This window comes from Lichenostomus cassidix, chromosome Z (genome assembly GCF_008360975.1).
Source record: "Lichenostomus cassidix isolate B80296 chromosome Z, HeHo_3.0, whole genome shotgun sequence".
NCBI classification, from domain to species: domain Eukaryota; kingdom Metazoa; phylum Chordata; class Aves; order Passeriformes; family Meliphagidae; genus Lichenostomus; species Lichenostomus cassidix.
In genome coordinates, this window is record NC_139511.1 from 40,557,563 (window position 1) to 40,578,917 (window position 21,355).

Consider the following 21,355-nt stretch of genomic DNA (forward strand, 5'->3'; position numbering starts at 1 on the left):
GCTCATAAAAGATGTGTGCAGTTTCTCATATTAAATAATACAGATCCCTTTTTACCAGCACTACAGAAAAATTAGTGTTTCCAGGAGAAAACAGTCTGTAACGTTTGACTCATCTGCTTTTTCTTTAGTGTTGGAAAAAACAGGAGAATTCCCTTCTTACAATGCTTTTATGTTTTTCAGGAAGCGAAGGACACTGACCTATAACATTGCGTCCATACTAGTGAAAGGCAGCTCTCTATGCTGAGGGAACAGTGAAGAACAGCCTGGGATGAGGTACAGGGCACACAGCCACTTGCTGAATGAGAGACAGCCAAGGGGGGGTAGCAGAAGGCACAGAAAAAACCAGCACAGTTGTGTGAATATTGTCCATGTTCGTGACACGTCATCCCTACTCTCCTTTAGAAGAACTGACACCATGGTAAGTCCTCAAACCTACTGTCCTTAACTAACCATTGCTGCTCAAAGAATAATTCAAAAGCATTTCTTGTCATAAGAGCTGTAGATAATGGAGTTAAAAAAATTCAAGTCACATGAAAGGACATCAACAGAAATACTTTTCTAGGGCAGCAGATTCATTAGGAGAAAGCATATGAAATGCCCAAATGCTTGGACTGCTTGGTCCAGTTTTGAGCCCCTTGGGAACTTCCAGAAAAATATGTTTAAACTCTCAGATGTTTCCTCTAAGAGTCAAGATTTGTTGTTTATGTGTGTAGGACATTGGCACCATGAATAGGGGACTCTGGCTTTGCTGAAGTGTGAGTTCTGCAGATGGTGAGACTGTTAAAACTGCAGGACCCATCAGCACGAGATTGCTTTACTGTCACACTTCACAACCAACCATCAAAAGCACACTTGAAGGCACTTACCAAGACAAACCTCTGCAGATAGTTCTATTTGCTTGATGCAGCAAGGCATGAACATGCAAAAAGATTTAAAAAAAAACCACTTGGAGACATCTAGCAAAATGAGAATTCCATTTTTCCCCTTTTTGCCTATTAGTGTCCTACCTCATCATGCCTGTTCTGGCAGTCACATTTCTTTCAACCTTTGATATACCATGATAAGGTAAAAAGAAAAAATGACATAAGACATTCTTTTACATCTTGTTGGAGCAGATATAAAACAAATGTATTCCTCCCTTGAAGTATTACAAGAATATTTAGAATTCTTGTTCCAGATTTGCCATGAAGACAATGAAATACACACTATAGACTCTAGTGTGTGCAGTCGGTGAACTTTAGATTCTTGTAGTCACAAAAGCAAAGATTGTGACCAAGATCATAGTTGCACCAATCTGATAAAGATTTGGCTCTTAAGTGATGCACAGATGTACTTGCACATTGTGGGCAGAAAATTCCCAAGTCCACAGGTAAGAATAATTTTATGAAATGCTATAGATAACAAATAGCTAATGCCATATGTACAAAATCTTTATGGGGAGGGGGAAAAAAAAGAGGATTTAATAATAATTTGGTTATTCCAAGCGCAGATAGAAGCTGGGTAGAGATTGCATTGAGAGCACCCCTGAACAGGACTTGGGGGTACTGGTGAAGGAGAGGGTGAACATGACCATGGAAATGAGCACTTGCAGCCCCGAAAGCCAAATGTATCCTGGGCTGCATCCAAAGCAGCATGGGCAGCAGGGCCAGGGAAGGGATTCTGCCCCTCTATTCCAGTTTCACAAGACCCCACCTGGAGTGTTGTGGCAGCTCTGTGGCTCCAAGAGAAGACATGGACCTGCTGGAAATGGAGGAAGGTCAGGAAGATGGTCTGAGGGCTGGAGTGGCTGTCTTATGAAGAGGGAGTTGGAGGTTAAGCCTGAGAAGAGAAGATTCTGGGGAGATGTAGCAGCCTCCTGTACCTAAAGGGGGCCTACTAGTAAGCTGGAGAGGAATTTTGATAGGAGCCAGCAATGACAGGACAAGGGGGACAGGACAAGCTTCAGACTAAAAGAGTAGGTTTAGATTAAGAAATCAAGAAGAAACTGTTTCCTGTGAGGATGGTAAATCAGTGGAACAGGTTGCCCAGGGAAGTTGGGGATGCCCCATCGCTGGAGGTGTTCAAGGTTGGATGGAGCTCTGAGCAACCTAGTCTGGTGGAAAGTGTCCCTGCCCACAGCAGGGGTATCAGAACTAGGTCATCTGTAAAGGTCCCTTTCAATACAAATCATTCCATGATTCTATCATCTGGCAATATCAGTATGTCTTTTTCAATAGAGCAATGGAAGAAAATAAAAAACCAGTAAAAAACCAACAGCCAAACCCCCCTGCCCCACAAAAAACCAAGGTTAGGAGCTTATACATGTTAATCCAGTTACCAAAATCTTGCTTTATAATAAACCAAAGGTAAATTCTAAAGTCTGTAGTTCTTTTTTCCTGAGATGGCTGCAACAGAAGTTTGACCATGTTTTCTCAGAGACAGGATTTGGCTTGACCTACAAAAGTCTAAGTAATGGTATTATCTGTTCATTAAAGCAGTATATAAAGAAAACAAATAATAATCACGTTTCAGTCAAATAAAATTCACTTTCACTTTATTCAAGATTAAGGGCGGGGGTGGGGACGGAAACCAAGAGAGCCATGCCATGAAAGCCATGCAGCTGAACAAAAAAGAAGTGCAACAATTAGACTTACAAATGTTTCAGCAATTTCTTAGAGGTAATTGTAACCCGTAGCATACTGAGAACCCAGATGACATTTCTCGAATGTATTAAGTTTACATAACAGTCATATAGAAGAGAAACTGTTCTTCAGCATTTCAGCAAAGGCCAAGATACACTTTTAAACACCACAGTGGGCAGAACTAAATGCCTACATCGTAGTTTTTATCAGCATCCCCTTTTCTAGTTGCATATACACTTTCAATAAAAATTAACATATTCAGCCTTCTTGTTGAAAAAAATATGCATATTGCAATAAGGAATGAGGCACAGCAGAGTAGATATCTCATACTACCTGCAGTAATCCAGAAAATTACACAATGGCACAAGTCTGAATACCTTTCTCTTCATGCCAGGGTTTTATATAAAGTTAAAGAAGACAACTGGTGTTTGCCAAGAAATGGCAAAATTCTTTCATGACTATATGGAGAAAACTTTATTAAAAAAATAAAGTCAAAAGACACAAATTATGGACTAGAAAAGGGACTTAATAGAAAATAATGTTTTCATTACAAGTGGAAACCAAGCGACGTGGAAGAGAGGTCCCACATTGACTTCTGAACATTTCAGACCCTGTCTTAAGGCTTTTAGTTAGCAAGAAGATCGAAGTATTTTATACTCTGTAAGAAAAGTGCTGTTCTGGGGGAATTGTTATGTTTTCCAAAACACGAGCTGCTTAACCACAAATATGCACATTTAAAATAAATCCTTCAACATTAAGGGTTAAATTGCTCAAATAATACTGAAGAGCCAGTTGAGATCTAAGAATCAGAGTTTGTTGGAAAAATAAATGTAAGAAATAACTAAAATAGAGGCTCTGTGAAGGGAAAACTTTTAGAATCAGGTCAATTGAAAAGATACACACAAATGGGAACATACGAAGTACACACAAGAGGTACTGTAGTGATATTTGGGGCAGGTACTCTATAAATGCTGGGGACGAAGATGAGACCACACACTTGTCAAGAACATTATGAGGCTATTAAATGAACTATCATGCCTAAGATGGAAATGACAGATGAAAAATAAGTGACAGACAAAAATGGTACTCAGTGCACCTAAAACCACTACTTATCTAAGGCAAAGTATGGAAGTTTGGCATGATATAACCTGAGTTAATACTCTTGGTATGTACTTGGTGTACAAACAAGTGGAGTAACACCATCACTGTAATATTTTGGAATCCCCTTATAATATTTTGATTCCATTTACAATTTATGGGCAAAAATTGCAAGATTACATGTATTTTATAACCTGCTAAATGGTAACTCAACACCAATAGCAAGACTTACAGTAAATTAAATATCTGCAACTACAGCTCACACGCTAGTTGCTTTAGATTTTACACTAATGGAACAATTTGGGTATTTCAAGTGTCACCAGCAAAGTTAGAATTCTATCCTGTAGCTATAAATATTCCAAAGTATTTGGAAATAATATTTTGGCAGTAGGTACTTTCTATATGTACAAGATATTTAGAAGACTTTGATATGGGAATTTATGGAAACCTTTATGTAACACTGCATTGTTTCATGTACTTTTTGTATCAACTGCAGTAAACAGCCATTCAACAATACTGTGACTATAACACCTAAGAAATAAAAAGAATTGCAGACATTCAAGCTATAAAATTCTGCTGTCTGGGTATGAAACAAAAAAGTCTCACTGGGTAAGAAAAGTTGATAAAAGCTACTATGACATATTATATTTATTATTTAATATAAATTTGACTTCATGAGTCACTTGCTTAGCACACAATATTGTATAATTCAAGGCATTTATTTTTGGTATGCAACAGTGCACTTATAACCCCATAAACTCCTTCTTGAGTTGCAATACTGTTACTAACTTCTATTTAAAATAATAGGCTTTTATTAATATTTTTAGTGCAGAGTTAATTCTCCCCAATATGCATTTTTGTAAACTGTTAAATTTTCTGTAATTATTGATAGAGGTGCTGCAACATTTCCTTGAGTAGCATATAAAAAAGTTTACACTAAAAGTGATACTGTATTGTAAATTAATTGTGACCTGGTCCATTCATTTACAAAAAAACCTAGTATTGTCAACTAAGCAGCCACTCGTGATCATCTAAATTCAAATTCTCTGATCAGTAGCCTCCTTCTTATATTTTGAGTTGTAACACAAGTGATTAAGTTAACATTTCCTTTGACAAAGAAATCTGTACTTCAACACAGCCTCAAGTCACATTAAAACCAAGACATACAGTAAGTATTGATTTTCAGAATCAAATCAAAACTGCAAGATTTGCTCTGAACAGTATCATAAGAATTACATCAGAGTTCAATTTCAGTATCAAAGGTTAAGACAAACTCACTTTATACTGCTTATATAAAAAAATGAAATCTGGATTTCTTACATTAAAAAAACAAGCAAACCAAGACAAAACTTGGCAGAATTTTTCTTATCATTACATAATTTCTTTTAAGCTAACATCATCTAAATTTCTGATATAGACTTTTGTGACCATAATAAACAATTGGATAAACATTCCCTCCCTCCCGTTTTTGCTTTTGTTGCTGATATTCACACAGTTCTGCTTGTGAAAGAGGGATTAAAAGGTAGCTGTTCAGTGTTCTTCATATCTTGGTGCTTTTCCATTCATTACAATTTTGGCTGATTCTCTCTTACTTCTTCCAGTTTAGACAGGATCCACTGTGTGAAGAACAAAAGACAAAATAAAAATCTGCCTACCACCTGGAACAAAACTAGGAGTAACTTACAAATCTTTTTGTTCTATAAAAATGTACTATTTTAATTCATGTTCTAGATTGTTCATCTTTTCTCAGCACTACTGTTTAATCAATCTTTTGTCAGATAGCTGTAATTCCAAAAATTTATGTAAGGAAAAGTCTGGTGTTAGAATTGAGTATTTTTGAAATTCAGTACTGAGTAGATTACTACTGTTTCCATCTCTGTAATGGACATGTGGAAATACTGGATTTCAAATATACATAGTAGTTTCAGGTTAAGAATATTTCTGTTTCACTTTTTAAAGTCAAATTTACCTCAGTATAATTTTAACAGAATTTTGACTTTACCTTAGCATCCTCTGGACATCTAAAATTAATAATTTTTCCAAATTCTTTGGCATGGAAGACAGATTTAACTCGTTCCTAAAAAAAACCCAAAACCAAAACAATAATTCAAAATTGAAGTCAGTTACTTCAGGCTTTAAGACTATGACACTACTTACTATCAAGGCAGCTATAATGGTTCAAACAGCCATGTGTACCAAGAACAGTCATCTGAGTATGTTTGCATCCCATGCACATACCCTGAGAAAGACCATTTTCTGTATGAAAGCACAGTAGAGTGAACGCTCCAGCAGTAACAGATTTTTACCATGGAGTCCCTGGATAAGGGTCTATAAAAGTGTGTAGGAATGGAAGGCAGATAATGGAGTACATGTGGTAACAATATCCATTACTCCCCAGGGTTTTAATTTGTATTTCTCCTTCAAGTCATTACTTGAGTGGACATGCCACCAATCTTGGCTTGCAAGTAGTGGACTTAGGTAGTGAAAACACCAACTTAGGCTTTAGAAAGAAAAACATTAAGAGTTATTTGCAAAATACAGTCTGCAACAACAGATTTCAATAAAGAGTGTACTGGAGACGTGAATGGATTCTGAAATGACTGCTGTGTAGGGGTAAAGATGGATATGTTATTCAGCATTGTCTGAAATGGCAGAAACGCTAAGAATTATTTCATCCTGTAAAAGTTCACTTGCAGTCAGAAATCCAGTTTGGAGGATTCCAAACCAATATGGCTCTGCCTTTCATGTTTTCTGCAATAGAAACAAATAATCTGAGTGAAAAACTGAATGACATTGTGCACTGTCAAGACTGTCCTGACAACCAATATGTGTAATTACACACACTAAGCTTATTAAAAACAGAAACAAAATACTCGCAGATAAATTTACTGAATGAACCTAAATTCAGGTAACAATTCAATCAGAATTTAAGATTTAAGAAATTGCCTCTGTAGATAGTAATTTGTGGTCATCTTTCTCCTTATGTAGTTGGCCAGCTTATCAGGGAAAGGAATTTCAAGGTTTTTTTATTTTTTAAGGAAAAACTGCAGCTAAGAGCAACATTCTTCAATTTGTATTGTATTGAGCCTTTTGTTGTATGACCATTTTCCAGGCTATGAATACACCACAAACTGGCGCATACCAAGAAAGAATTCCTACGGCTCAGGAATAATCTCCTCTGCAAAGACTAAGTCGCCATGCTGCTTAGAACAGTCAGACGCTAGTTATCTGAGGAGTTCACCCATGCCAAATTTCAACTCCCTTCTCTGAGTCAATCTCAAATACAAAAGAGATCAAGAATTCAAAGGAGAGTGATCAGAAATTCGAAGTTCAATTTTATAAATAGTAACATAAAAAGGCAACGAAACACGGTAAAAGTAATGTACCTTGGCTTCAATGCGCAATCTTCGACCATCAACGATGAATGGTTCTTTGGTAAATTCATCGTAAGTGTATTGCCATTCACATGTCAGCTGTCCAAATGCCCCTTTTGTCACAAATAACACACCACTAGGCACCAGACAATAAAAGTAGTTTTAAAAATTAATGTAAAAATACTTAAAAGTTATCACATTACCCTTGCACTAGCAAATTCATTCATGGTTGCAAAATACGTCTCATTTCATGATCTCTAAACATAGAGCACATTTTCCAAAAGAGTGAATTTTGGAACTCCCTCTAACATTTAAAATTCTGTGTTTCAAAGAAAAACTGTATCAGTACTTCAAGCTGTATTTGAAAAGGATGCCTCATACTGCACTGCTAGACATTGACTCTGTTCCTGTATTACCCTTTTTTCCTTCAATATACCATTGAAAGTGCAGCCCACAGCTCAGTGGATTTTAGCCTAACCCAATTAATAAAATCCTTCTCAACTAAAGGTGTCTTAAAACCAATTTTCATTTCCCCTTCTTAAATAGGAGAGAAATAACACTGAACACTCTTCTATTGAAAAACGACACTGTTGAAGATTATTCACCACACTTTAGGCATGCCTTCCCCATTATTTTATCTAAATATATGGTGACAGTGCAGTTACTGATCAGCAATTACCAAGGCATTCACATTTTGATGATTGTTTTAAGTACATATTATTCAGAGTCAAAACTGTTTACCTTTTTGTTACCATTAACAGATCTGTACTGTTGACCATAGCATGTGCAATATATCTGAGTTTTGCAAATCTTCCGTTTTCAATTTTCTAAAAGAGATAAAAGTTTTATAGCTTTCAATATGCTAGCAAATTAATTTACTAATTTTGTGCTTAAAATGTATTTATGCTCCAAAAGTAAAACAAAGCACAGAGCACATACTTTTAAATAAAAGGCTGAAGTCAGAATATAACCAACATCTGTAACATCTAATGTTCATAACTACTTGGTTGCTATTAATAGAGCTATGTAAATAAAATTCAATCCTAACCAAAACTGTCAAGAACAATATACTTTCTCAAAACATTGCAGGACTCAGTTTTCTACATACTTTTGGTACACACTGGACTTCTGCTAACTAATACAGTCTGAGACAACAAACAGAATAAAGATTCCTTTCCTGATTTATGTCATTGCCTCCAAAACATTGACTAACTCTGAGAATAAAGCTATACCTAACTGTGTATAAGCACAGTGCGACTTACAATAATGCCCTTGAGGTAATACTTAGCATTTCTCCATATTCTTTTGTTTCCCCATGAACTTAACAATTTCCAACAGTTAATGTGAATACTGTAGCAGAATATACTTAATGAGCAATATATTTTAAATATTTATGGCAGCAGATTAATAATTTTTAAAAAACAGAAGCCCTGTACCTCTCACATGACTTGGCAGACATTAGATTTCTGATTTTCTTAGCTGTGAGTGATTAAACTAATGGTCAAATTAATATTGCTGCATCTCAGTTGGGAATATCAACATGAGTGCTTGCATGCTTCTCAGCTGTTACAACTTGGAAGCAAAACCAGATTAGAATAAACCACGATGATGCAATAAAGTTTTAACTACAAACATACAGCTTCAGATATGTATGCCAAGATTAAAAAAAATGTCTAGACTAGTTCTTAAAACAGTTTAAAAAGCAAAGCCATTTAATATGGGTTCCTCAACACAGTAAAATGATGAAGACATTCAATTAGTGTACCCTACAACTTCAGATATGACTGCATGGATAATTCCACTTGCCCAAACACACTTCTTTAAAATTATGTTTCCCCAAAGATACTGATTTTTTTGTGACTAATATGCATGAATATTTGAGAAGCAGATTACACAAAAGAAAGCTTTCCAGAAAGCTCTTAGAAAGTTGAAATTACTTCTCTTATCCCCAACTCAGTTAGGCTACAAAATCACAGCAAATGATCATGTGCCTACTTGCATAAGTCACTGCTTGCATTTATTTCTGCAAGTGCTAGCATCATTAGCAGGATGCATTCAGCAAGAAGAATGGCATAAGAAATGAGGAACTAAGGGCTTGGAAAAAAAGGTGGTTTTTTTTTTAGTTTTTGGAAACTTCTCATTCCAACTTTATCGAGGCATTGCTATGCCTCTGAACTGTGTCTCTCCCTGCCTCCTGTATTGAACAGAAGTTTGCACCTAAACAAGTAAAAAACTAAAAAAAAAAAATCTCTAAAAGGAAGCTTCTATAACATTCCAGTACATAACACACTGGATAGTTAGAAGACAAAGGAGGATGTATGGACAGACGGTATGGATAGGATACCTGACCCACAGTCAGGCTACTGGTCTAGGTCTATGCCCTGACAGATTTTTGTTAGTGGCCTATCAAGAGAGACAGGGAAATGGAAGAGAAGGCTGACAAGAACCTAAATAAATATCATGTGTGGAAAGAGCAAGGGTGGTTCAGAAGAGGTGAAAAATACACAACTGCACTTAACTGCAAGACACTGTGACAATGACAGAGATTTATCTTACTGACCAAACCCATAAATATCACACGGAATGACCAGGATTCTGTTCTACTAGAAGTATAGGGCAAAAGCATTTAGCATTCAGCCTTATTAGGATGGAGAGGATTTCCCATGTTGAAGAAGGTAACTTTCTTATGCTTTGCATGGCACTGAAGTAAGGCTCTCAATCCAAATATTAATCCCCCTTAAGTGGGTCTTGGGAGAGGGGTGTTACCTCCTTCTGTCTTCTCATTAGCTTGCTAGTTAATTTTCAACAAGTCATGCCCCCCTGCTGTAACTTACTCAGCTTACTAAGGTAACAAATGGGGAATTGTGAAAATTATCATGGAAGTATAGTAGTTAACTATCACACAAGTGACAATCCTAAACAAAAGATATTTAAATGTCTACCAAATTCCACAAAAAGCATTTCTTTCTACTAAGATTCCCAAATACGTGATTTGTGGTGCACAAAAAACATTGCTGGCATGTGGCATGCACTTAGATAACTAGTCCTCATTGTTAGCTATGAGTCAACAGTCATATTCAAGTTATCTGTGTTTATAGTTTTGTAGACAACAGAAGTTAATTGGCAAATAAAGCACAAGGAAATACTGCACAAGTTATTTTCAAAGGGAACACTTCTACCAATGTCAGTGTTGAGCAGTAACTATTTCTAAATTCTCTGCCATTGGATTTTTCTACCCTTCATTTATAATCTTTATCCTTTTTAGCATTAGATTTATACCTATTCATTAGGAAACACAACACAGAGGGATACTGCTAACAATTCTTGTAACAAGCTCACTACTGCATTCTGCTACCAAAGTGCCTAATACAACTCACACATAAAAGGACATATAATTGATCACTCAATACAGATGCATAAATAGTTTTTAAAAATTTTATGGTATGTAGCTATTGTTTGGACAAAGACAGCAACTTGGACCACTTTTTGGTGATGCAGAACTATGAAAGGTAACATAGATCAGTCATTCGTTGTTAAGTATTTGTTTCAACACTGCAAAAAACACATACCCATTTTTTAAAACGTCTGTATTTCAAATTAAAAACATTTTAATAACCTGATTAAGTATATGCAAATCAATTAAAAAAAAAGACATTCCAGCAGCAGTAAAGCATGAATAACACAAGAACAGATCACTTCCTTTGCAAATTCTTACCTGTAGTACAACTGATTAGATGTCACTGCAATAATCTAACAGTAAATGTGATCATTTATGCACAGATAAGCATAATATGCTCAATGTCTTAAAAGTGGCATCTCTGCACTTGGAGAGATTCCTTATCACACCATATGCTCTCAATGTAATGAGAAGCAAGCAAAGAGGCTGTTGATAAAGTTAGAAATGAAACAGAGCAAAGTATTAAATAGTGGAGACAAAATTTAAAATCTAAGATGCTTCTGGTAATAGTTCTAAAAAATACTAGTAATATGTATGATACTTAAGTCACAATGTTTGATATCCTTCTTGAACTCATCTCAACTGAAGCAGTATGTATAAAAATACTGCAAAGGCTGTTACTGCATAAAAAGTGGTTATAAATCTGCTGTTCTGTCTTGACATTCAGATTAACTTTCATCTGGATTACTAGTCTATTTTCTTATGAATCAGTCACTGTCCAAATGTGTGAGTTCTGAAGGCAATCAAGTTGTTGCTAGAAACTCCAACCCTGAATGGACCTTTCAATTCAAATTGTAAGGTAACTTCTTCAAAGCCATAGACGTGGTAATTTCAGTAGGCTAACTGGGTATAATTACGTATCCAGTCTTCCCCACAGAAACATCTAACAGTTCTAAGCATTTCCAGGGTGACTTGTTAAATGTATCTTGAATGAGTATGAAAAAAAAGGGAGAAAGCTGTTAAAGTGACATGTAAAACATTCTCTTTTCGACATACAAAATTCTCTCCTCATCATTAATAAGTAAGAACCACCAATAATCCTTTATGACCTACTTTCTCATTTGAGTTATCCTAATGTGCAATGTCACTATACAAAACATGAAGGAATGTGCAATGTGCACGATGTGCTAGTGTCTGAATTCAAGATTCCATTTTGCCATGCTGAACAGTAACTCTGAAACCAACATGGTTTTATTAAAATCAACAGAAATTTGTGGCCATGGTTAACATTAAAATCTAAGGCCACAATATGCAAGAAAATAAAAATTCAGACAGCAGCTTTCTTTCAGAATATTCTACTTCACAGTAGAAATACAATTTGCCCATGCTGACTGACAAAATTGTCTTGATCAATTTTGATCTGAATACACGGGAGAATTTGTTTGAGCAGGTGAAATGGAGAAATTATACTGATACACACTTTTATCATGATGACCCTATCTAGATGTTCTGTTTTCTGCCAAAACAACCAAAACACTTGGCTTCATAGCACTTTAAAGCATGATAACTTCATCAGCAGGAAAATATAAGAATATTGCCTTTATGCTTCAATCACAATCAAGTTAAAATGAAACTGAGTCATGCAAGCTTCCATGTTCCTCTGGAACAATTGGTGTTAGCTGGTTTCAGGCAGCTTCCCATAAATATCTTCTATTTGGGATTAGGCAATGGCTATGCAATAGTATCCAAATACTGCACATTTAAGTGGTAAGATCCTGGTTTTTCCTTTAACCTAGACAGAGAAAGCTTTCTGAAGGAGGACGGATCACGACATCTGCGACTCAGTAAAGGGAGCACCAAACTAGATGGCATACATGAATATATGGTAAGAGTCAGGACAATATAAAATAAAAATGAATTTATTTTTATTTCATAAAGAATATAATTTTATGACGTCAAACCTTAGTTTTAGGGCACTATAGGATATGGATGTTTATGTTTTGATTTGAAGCCAAGCTCAAGAGCAGTGAGGGAAAGAGAGAAAGGATTAGCATGACATACTTTTCCAACTGCTCAGATGGTGTTCCTGGCAGACCAAAGTGTGAATGCTAAGGAACAAGAGCCTGTTCAAATCACTTCAACATTCTACCTGGTCTGAAGCTCATGACCAAAAAGAATCACTAAACCAAAAGCTAAATACCTCCAATGTAACAGGACATGGTATTGAAGCACAGCTTTGAAGGACTGTCTTCTCTAAAGCTTACATTACTGCAACATAATTGTGCAGCAACTGTATACAAGACAGTAAGAGTGTCCTCACAAACTCACACAGTATAAAAGCACATTAAAAATGATAATAAAAAATATTTTGCACACGTTTTGGTTTTGGGTAGACACTGACACAGACAACCACTGAGTGCACGGCACAACTGCTAATGACAGCTTCAAAAGCACAAAACTAGTCTTTCAGCTTTATCCCCTGGCAGGGCCAAGACTTCACATATCTATTGCTTCTGGAAATGACTAATAACAACACACATATAAATGGTCTATTAAATGATCCCAGAAACTGTGTAAAGTATTCCCTGGCACTGGCTGAAGTCTACAAAACATCTTGAGAAAACAGACCACCAGAGAACCCTGAACAAAAGGGATGTACTGCATAACATCAAAGATAAAAGTTATTTATCTCAGCAAGGAGGAAGTTGTACAAGTCACTAAAAGAATAAAACTGAACACCTTGGAAAAGCTGGATTGTCAACTTGTCAATAGCAGAAAGTTTAGCAATATGAGACAAAATAAGGGCACTTAGACCTGAAATTTTCAGAGACAGTACTGGACTTCAATTCAGCAGTTAAAAAGAGATAGGTGGGGAAAATTACGCAGCCAAAACTTAAAACTGTTAAAAATTACAGAAAAAAAAATTGAAAATATGGTTTCTATTTTTTGCTATCTTACTTTAAATCCCTAAAGAAAATAATCTCCAAATCTTTTAGTTTTTTTTGTTTTAGTTTTGGATTGGGTTTTTTTTTCAGTCCTGAAAGAACATCACTTTCTGCTATTAGTGTTCACAGCTTTTTATTCCATGACCTGAAGAGAAATTAAATACTAATATCCCAGATGGTACCACTTTTTGTTATCCCAAATCGCCAGATCCAGTTTATTCAGTTTATTTCTTTTTCCAATCTGTATTCAGAGAAGCCTAAACTCAAGAGCGAAACAAGTAATATACTTGTAAAAAATTACCATATTTTTTATTAAGATAAAAACTTCAAAAACAGAAAAATAGAATTATACTCCATCGAAGAAACAATATACTCTAGGGCATATAATCATATTGGCCAACTCCTCTAGCAAATTTTGTAAGTTTTATTGGGATTTTTCTTTTTTCTTCTTTTTTTTTTTTAGTTAGCATTCTACAACCTTTTAATCTAGTGAGTAAAGAAAGAGCTCTTTCCAGTTATACTGGAGTGTAACTTGAATTAGGAATATGTGACCCAGAAGTACTACCATTCATGCTTAATTTTACCTCCATGGTCTGCATAAACTTGTAGGATTTTAAGTTAAAAAATTTAAAAGTTAGGTCAATTTTTGGTCAAAAAATGATGACATTTCTAAAGCTATTTTAGAATGAGGAAGAAATAAATTTTTTCATAAAATTGCCATGCACTTTCTAGTAAGACTGGTCATTACAGAAGAAAAACAACTTTACAGGATAAAAAAGGAAATGGCACTAAAACAGCACAAAGGAAAAGAATGATGTTAGGTAACATTATACCAGATTTTCAAAACCGAGTAATATTAATAAAATGTCACAGCAACCCTTCCCTAATGTTACATGTAATAATTTCCTCAACTTTTTGACATGATGTGTCTTTTTTCAGAACTGAAGATCAAAATTATTTCCTATGCTCTTCAAAGAAATATGGGAGATCCATTTGTACCTGAAACATTCAAAATCCTTCCCACACTGTTTCAGACAGTAACACACTGCGGTACAGCCTTTCATCTATTTCGGCAAGGCATCCTTTTGAGGTGAGAGCGTGACAAAACAAATACCAACACATGACCTGTAGCAATCATAAGCAACAGGAATTTCAGCTAAAATCATCTCTCAAATTTAGTCTGTCCCCTCTTTTATCTATCAGATGAAAGGCAAAGAGCAATTGCCCAAAGATCAGCCTATACAGCTGGTTTTGGATGCACAGTGCCAGAATAAGTAATCTTAATGCATTTTAATGCTTCTTCCCTCAGAATTTTGATAACTGGAAGTCAACAGACAATGAAAGACATAACATTACCTTGCTAAATATGCACACATTTCACAAGTTCTTATTGCTTTAGAGTAATTCTAACTGCTTAGACGTTGGCAGAAGAATTAATTCTCATTTTAATACTTACTGGTACAGAATTATATATTACAAGATATTTTTAAAGTGCAACACAAAAATCTAAATTTAGTAACAAACCACAAAAAAGAATGAGAAAACTCTGCACGCATTCCAGTGAATACAGAATAAATATTTTTTAAAGAAACCAGTAACTTGTAAAGGTATTTGGTAGAATTTATAATACCAAATTGCAATGGACCAGTGCTGACACTTGCCCCTCACCCCCCATGTCTAGGTAAATAAAAAACTAAATACTTTTGAATATTACATGTTTTACTACACAGTGTCTTGAAAAACTACTACTATTTTTTCACATCTGTCTGTGGTTTTTGCATGGAGTTTATTTCTGGGGCAGATTTTTTTACTTTATTTTGTTGGAATAAAACCAAAAATACTGACTTGCAAAACAAATAATTTATAGTCAGAATAAAAAACCAAATAAACTGTTTAAGGATACCAAAAGATACATAAAACAAATACTTACAAATTATGGTAAAACAATGGTAAATGAAAAATTAAAAGATCATGTTAAATGTTTCTTGCAAAATGTATGTATTTTATCTTTTAAATATCTTCATAAGCTATCTAGTGTTCTTACACTACCTAGTTCCAGGAAACATGAGAAACAATATTGGAACAGAACAGATGAATCCATTTTAGATATACTTTAGACATGTTTATTGTCAAGAAGAAAACCAGACAAAATACTTTTGAAATAGTAATTGAATAAAACAGTCAAACAGCATTTTAACACCAATAATGACTGTACAACTCAGTAAAGTTTTACTAAACACATTTAAAGCAATTGTAAATAAACCCTGTTAAACACTTACATAAATGCAAAAACATTAAACACAGCTGATAAAAATACATCTGGAAAAAAACTCTTAAGTGACGGTATTACTTATTTCTTCATATTATTCAATACTATTTCACCTAATGTCCAGTTTTATCTGTAAGACCATTTTTATTATATTATTTGCTTCTTCGCCTAGCACTCATCACCATACACTTTATTATCCCCACTTTTTTTCACAGTTTAAAAAATAAGAATTTAGTACCACAAAATCCCGATTTCTCAGCGGGAATTATAGCAGCAACATTTAAAACTTGAAGGTCAAAAGAATGTGACAAAGGCCATGTATATCTGTCTGTTACAATTCACATTATCCTAACTGTCATCATCATCATCACTACTACTGTGAGCCACAGTCCACTCTTTGTAGGCCTGTCTTTTCTGAAAGCATGGTAAGGGAAGAAGAAAGCAGAAGTATTAGTTTAGAAGTACTAGTTTGCCTGGTAAATTTGTTAATTAAAGCAAAATAAAACCACAGAAAACAAAGAAATTCTGATGTAACATCTTAGTTTAGGGCAAAGTATGAGCACACAACATAACTTATATCCTATACCTTTGGTCAGCATATGCAATATCTACATCACCAAAAAGTTTTATTCCAACTTAATCCTGTAATCTGTTGAAAAGCTACAATACAGTGACTGCAGTAGGATCAGTCACCAGACCTGTATGCAAAAATGGGAGAATAATATTTTTACCCATAAGAAAATGTTATTCTATTTAAACTGTTTCTAATAGTGGACATGCAATATACTGACTCATGCAAAACAAAGTAACAGCTCTAGAACCACAAACATTAAGAAGCAAAAACCTTAAGGGTTAAATTAAGACACTAAATATCCTATACCAGAATTTAATGTCTGGGGGGGGGAAATCTCTATTTTCAGATTTCACTGTCCACAGGGAGAACTGTCTACTCTGCTTGGAGCTTTGAAAACATTTCTTTAAGAGCAGTTCTGCCTTAGAATCATCAGTAATAAAAACTAATATGAAGCTAACAATTTTTCAATTTTAGCTACTTCCAAACAGTGGCTCCCATCACAAAATATCAAAGGCATTACACAAGGCCACACCTCAGTGTTTTAAGTTGGATAATGGAAGGCAGTGGTACTGTACTCAACCATACAACACAGAAGATAGAATAACATGTTACGTGGCAGAATTTTGTAAACGTTTCTCAGAAAAAAACCCAAAATATAAAAATGTACAAATTTGAGAAGCAAAAGCAATATATAGTCAGCTCATTCGAGCTGACTCTGCTGTTTGCTAGCATTTGTTTTAGCAATATACTTTAAAACAGAAAATGGGGTGTTTTTAAATTTATTATCTTATGAAGAAGAGGATAAAGATTAGTAACAAATTTATGCCATTCATCAGTAGTAGCTTCTAACTATCCTCTAGTTAAGGCAATACTGCTTTATAACACCACTTACAAATTGGAGTGCACAGGTTCAAGCCATCTCATTACAAAAAAGGCACAGATATACTATTTATTATCAAAGAACTTCCACAGTCCACTGAACTACATCCCCAGTGAATGGTACAGTCAACATAGCTAAGGTGCCCCCAACAGGTCAATCCTCTTCTACCAGAAAATGAAAGACAAACTAATGAAATGCAGGAGAAACAGAAATAACAAGAGTGAAACTCAATGTGGAACAAATAGCTGTGGCAATAATCAAAATAAGTCATAAAATGCTCTCCAAAGGCTACTTCATTCTTATCTGCTTCTCCGGAAACGTTATTCCTGTATGACATTTTCATGGCACACTGTGAATCCTTCCACATGTATTTTTAAAATTCTGTTTAACTTCATGCAATCACTAATTACTACTTCATCTGTTATGGTTGAACATTTCTAGAAAGAAGTTTTATTTCTAACAGAGGAAAAAAACAGAAACTCAGTAAGCTGTGTGCGTCACAACTGAAATTATTTCCCTTTCTGAAGGGAATTTTTTGAGTCAAATTTGCTTAAATGGTAGATGAATCATTAAAGAATAAGTGCTGTTCAGCATACACTTCCTGCAAACAGTACTCCACTTCAGAACTGTTTATGTTCTTTCAATGGCTTTAGTATGACATAAATACAACGATTCCTAAGTGTCTTTAAAATGCCATTTTACATAAAATAGAGACTTAAAAGTCACCGTTTAAACTATGCGTTATAAAATTACTGAAAAAGCTGTATATATTTGTCAACACCTTTAACAAAAAAAATAAAGGCATAAAACTTTCATTTCCACATATAAACTTTTTTCTTCTTCCAAAATGCCCTGTGTCTTATGTGAATTTTTATAGATATACTGATGTACTTTATGGTGTCTTCCTCAAATGTATCACAGCAGCCAAATCCCCAGTGTGGTCATATGCCTAAGAAACTAAATGAAACTTCTTGACTACTAAGTCACTAAGAGGTGAATTGGAATTTAACAAGTGGGAAATTCTAAAGTACTTATTTCTATGTAAGATGAGTTTAAATTTACGTCAAATAATCTTTCATTTTCTTCACCTGTAACATTTGACTTCCAGTTCCATCTCTTAATCTGTAAGGTCTAATAACTCCATCTTCACCAAAGAAGCGAGGTGGGCGCAAGCTTATCACATCTTCTGATGAATCTGCAACTCTGAAAAAGCAGAAAATTTAAGATGCATAACTATCTCTACTCAACTGTAATATTTAGCTAAGGCACTAAATTATTTTGTATACAAATTAAATTCAAGTATGAAAATTACAGTTATATGCAAAAGTGTGTATGCACTTTTGCACAGGAACAGACATTATATGAAATAGTAATTAGCTTAGAAATCTATTTTAGAGAACCACTATCAGCAAATTAGATGGCAGAGTGCAGCACATGCCTGCAAATACTTAATTGGTGTCTAACTACTGCACGTCAGAACTACAAAATTAAAGACAACTGTACCATACAAAACTCTCACACTGATATTTTTCTTGCATTTCTCTGCTAAGGAGCATAAACAAGAAAGCTTTAAAAGAGACTGGCATTCTTATGGTAGCAGGAGCGATCCAACTCACTAAGAAGAGGGCCACTGAACAACTGTATTCAAAGTTACTCTTCAAAACACTGTCTCCTGATTCTTTGCACATAACTGTGTGAGAAAATCTTCAGCAATGAATTTATTAGAGACTATCACAGTATTTAAATGTAGTCTTAACACAGTTCTCAGATTGGCAAAATCTGGGATTCTTGGAACTCATACAGTAGTAACAATGCATAAAGTAACTTTTGATTCATCTGAGAAGTCCTTTTTTCCCTGCTTATTTGGGGTAGTTAAAAATCATCAGTTGAAGGAAGTCAAATCGCTGAGATTTTTAAACTAGTTTTTTCAGTAATGCTAGCATTTTCAGTAATGCTAGAAATACCTGAGATTTGTGTCTGTGTTTTTTAAATGCTATCAACTGTGTATTTATTTTCAAAGCCACCTATTTATTAGATAAATAATACAGAAGTGACACAAAGACTTATAAGGTATAAGGTAAATAATAATAAGGTAAAGGTATATAGGTAAATAATACACAAATGACACAAAGACAATATCTTACAAGTACTACTATTGCTTATTTCATGCCATATGGTATTCTGTCCACTTACTTTACTTACTTTTTAATTCCCTGAAATGTGCTGCTTGCCATATCTATGATTCCACCAGTAGGCCTAGCTACTGCTCCCACTAAGCCTTTTCCAACACCTTTGAAAAAACCAGCTGCTCCTTCTTCCTGAGCTCCTAAAAGCAGTAAAAGCAGTAAATCATTATAAAACATACAGCTTTGCTTAAAATCTTAGCGAATTTTATTACTATTTAATTACAAATCTTATTTGATATACAACTACGTAGTCTCCATGTAAAGTTCATGTTAAAAGCATTTAAACTGTATGTCAGCAGGAATACAGATAAAGACTTTTATAACTCTGATTTACAATGTCTCATCAAATGCCAAGAATTTACCATCACATGAACAGTTAATGCATCAAGACCCAAACTTACCTCTTATTGGTTTTGTAACTATTCCTGTTATGCCACTGACAAAACCCTACCAAGATAAACAAAACAGACATTACAGATATGCTTCCAGATACTATTTTTCATTTTTAACACTTTTCTTTCTATTTCATTGGTGAAGAGCCTCAAAGGACATGTATTGGGACTATTCTAGAATACACTACAAGATAACAGAATTAGAGAAACCTGCCTCACAGTTTCTACCTTCTTTTCTACCCTCTTGTATTTTTTCTTTAATACTATCACTCAGTTGTAGCTATATATCTGTAAAACCAGAATTAAACAAGTAACAAAAAACTAACAAAAAAAAATTGAAAATTAAAAACTCTCTGATGATTACAACAAGTGCCTGTTACTCTGGACTGTGTAAAATTAATTAATTTTTGTTTTCCTCCTTACAGAAACTAGTCCTTTTCCACCACGAGTGATACCCTCTCTCAGACCAGTGGGCTGTTTATTCATGGCTTCTCTCCTTTTTTGCTGGTAATCCTCATCCATAGTTATTGCAGCTACTCCTTTTGCCATAGCACCTGTGATTCTCGAGGCAGCTCCTGCCAATCCACCTATTGAAATACAAAACATTAAAATTCCAATGCAATTTACAAATACTCACTTCTGTTTCTTAGTATTAAGCAAACCACCATCACAATGCTGAAACTTACCAACAGCTCCCCCTACCAGTGCTTTAAGTCCTAGTGCCATTCCTTCTATAAATTCCTCAGGTCCCTGGATGGCTCCCTATGAGACAAAAAGGACACCTTTATTATGATCTTTGAATAGTATGCATTATATATTTTTAAATCTTACATTTTTATTGGGATTTATATGTAACAAAGAGAACCACAGGATGACATGGAATGATAAAGTGTGAAAGCACCCACAAAAGCTCCTGTGACAGAACAAAAGACTATTTTAGAATACTAATTAATTCTCTGAAGTCTGCTTATTTTAAGAAGAATGCAAAAATGGTAAGATTTATTTCAAAACAAGAGCTGTAAAGATAGGCCTTTTGTCAGTTAAGTTAAATGGACTTCTCTGTCCTTTTTATCTCCCTTGAGATTTCCAGATGTTTTCACTTGAAATTTTCAATTGTAAATCTAAATTTAAAACCAAAATTTATCAATATAGATTTTCAATACAATCCATATCTATCTACTTGTGCTACATTTCATAAAGACCAGCAGAGAATTTTACCTGGTAAGGTTCATAGAAGAAAGCTTCTACTCCTTCAGACAAGCCTCTTATGAATCCAAATGGATTACCCAACACGTCAAGGCCAAGAATAAGAACGTACATCTGTTTAATAGCCTAAAATAAAATTATTAGTGAAAATATTTCCTAAATTACACTAAAACAAAGGCAAACAGTGTAGTATCTCAGATTAAAACATGTGAAATAAACATGAGTTTAATATAATACCTTAAAATTGTTTGGAAAAGTAGAAGTAGTTGTACTAAGAAGATGAGAAAACCAGTGAGTAAATCATATTAAGTCAGCCAAGAAACAACAGTACTTAAAAGCACTTCAGTAATAAATGTCATTGAAGTTACTGAGTATTTACAAAACAAACAGATTACCTACATTTCTCTCATACT

General features: G+C 34.7%; 1 protein-coding gene across 2 annotated transcripts in view; it reads right to left on the bottom strand.

Moving 5' to 3' along the window:
• Window positions 1–2,505: 2,505 nt before the first annotated feature.
• Window positions 2,506–21,355, bottom strand: part of VPS13A (vacuolar protein sorting 13 homolog A) — a 107,041-nt gene continuing 88,191 nt past the window's right edge. For both annotated transcript variants that reach the window (XM_085043004.1, XM_085043003.1), the window contains 10 exons: window positions 20,955–21,068; window positions 20,423–20,498; window positions 20,160–20,323; window positions 19,746–19,791; window positions 19,361–19,484; window positions 18,247–18,361; window positions 7,835–7,920; window positions 7,106–7,229; window positions 5,722–5,796; window positions 2,506–5,335 (listed from right to left, as the gene is read on the bottom strand). In XM_085043004.1, the coding sequence (XP_084899130.1) occupies window positions 5,285–5,335; window positions 5,722–5,796; window positions 7,106–7,229; window positions 7,835–7,920; window positions 18,247–18,361; window positions 19,361–19,484; window positions 19,746–19,791; window positions 20,160–20,323; window positions 20,423–20,498; window positions 20,955–21,068 (975 nt within the window). In that variant the 3' untranslated portion in view covers window positions 2,506–5,284. The remainder of the gene's footprint in view (window positions 5,336–5,721; window positions 5,797–7,105; window positions 7,230–7,834; window positions 7,921–18,246; window positions 18,362–19,360; window positions 19,485–19,745; window positions 19,792–20,159; window positions 20,324–20,422; window positions 20,499–20,954; window positions 21,069–21,355) is intronic.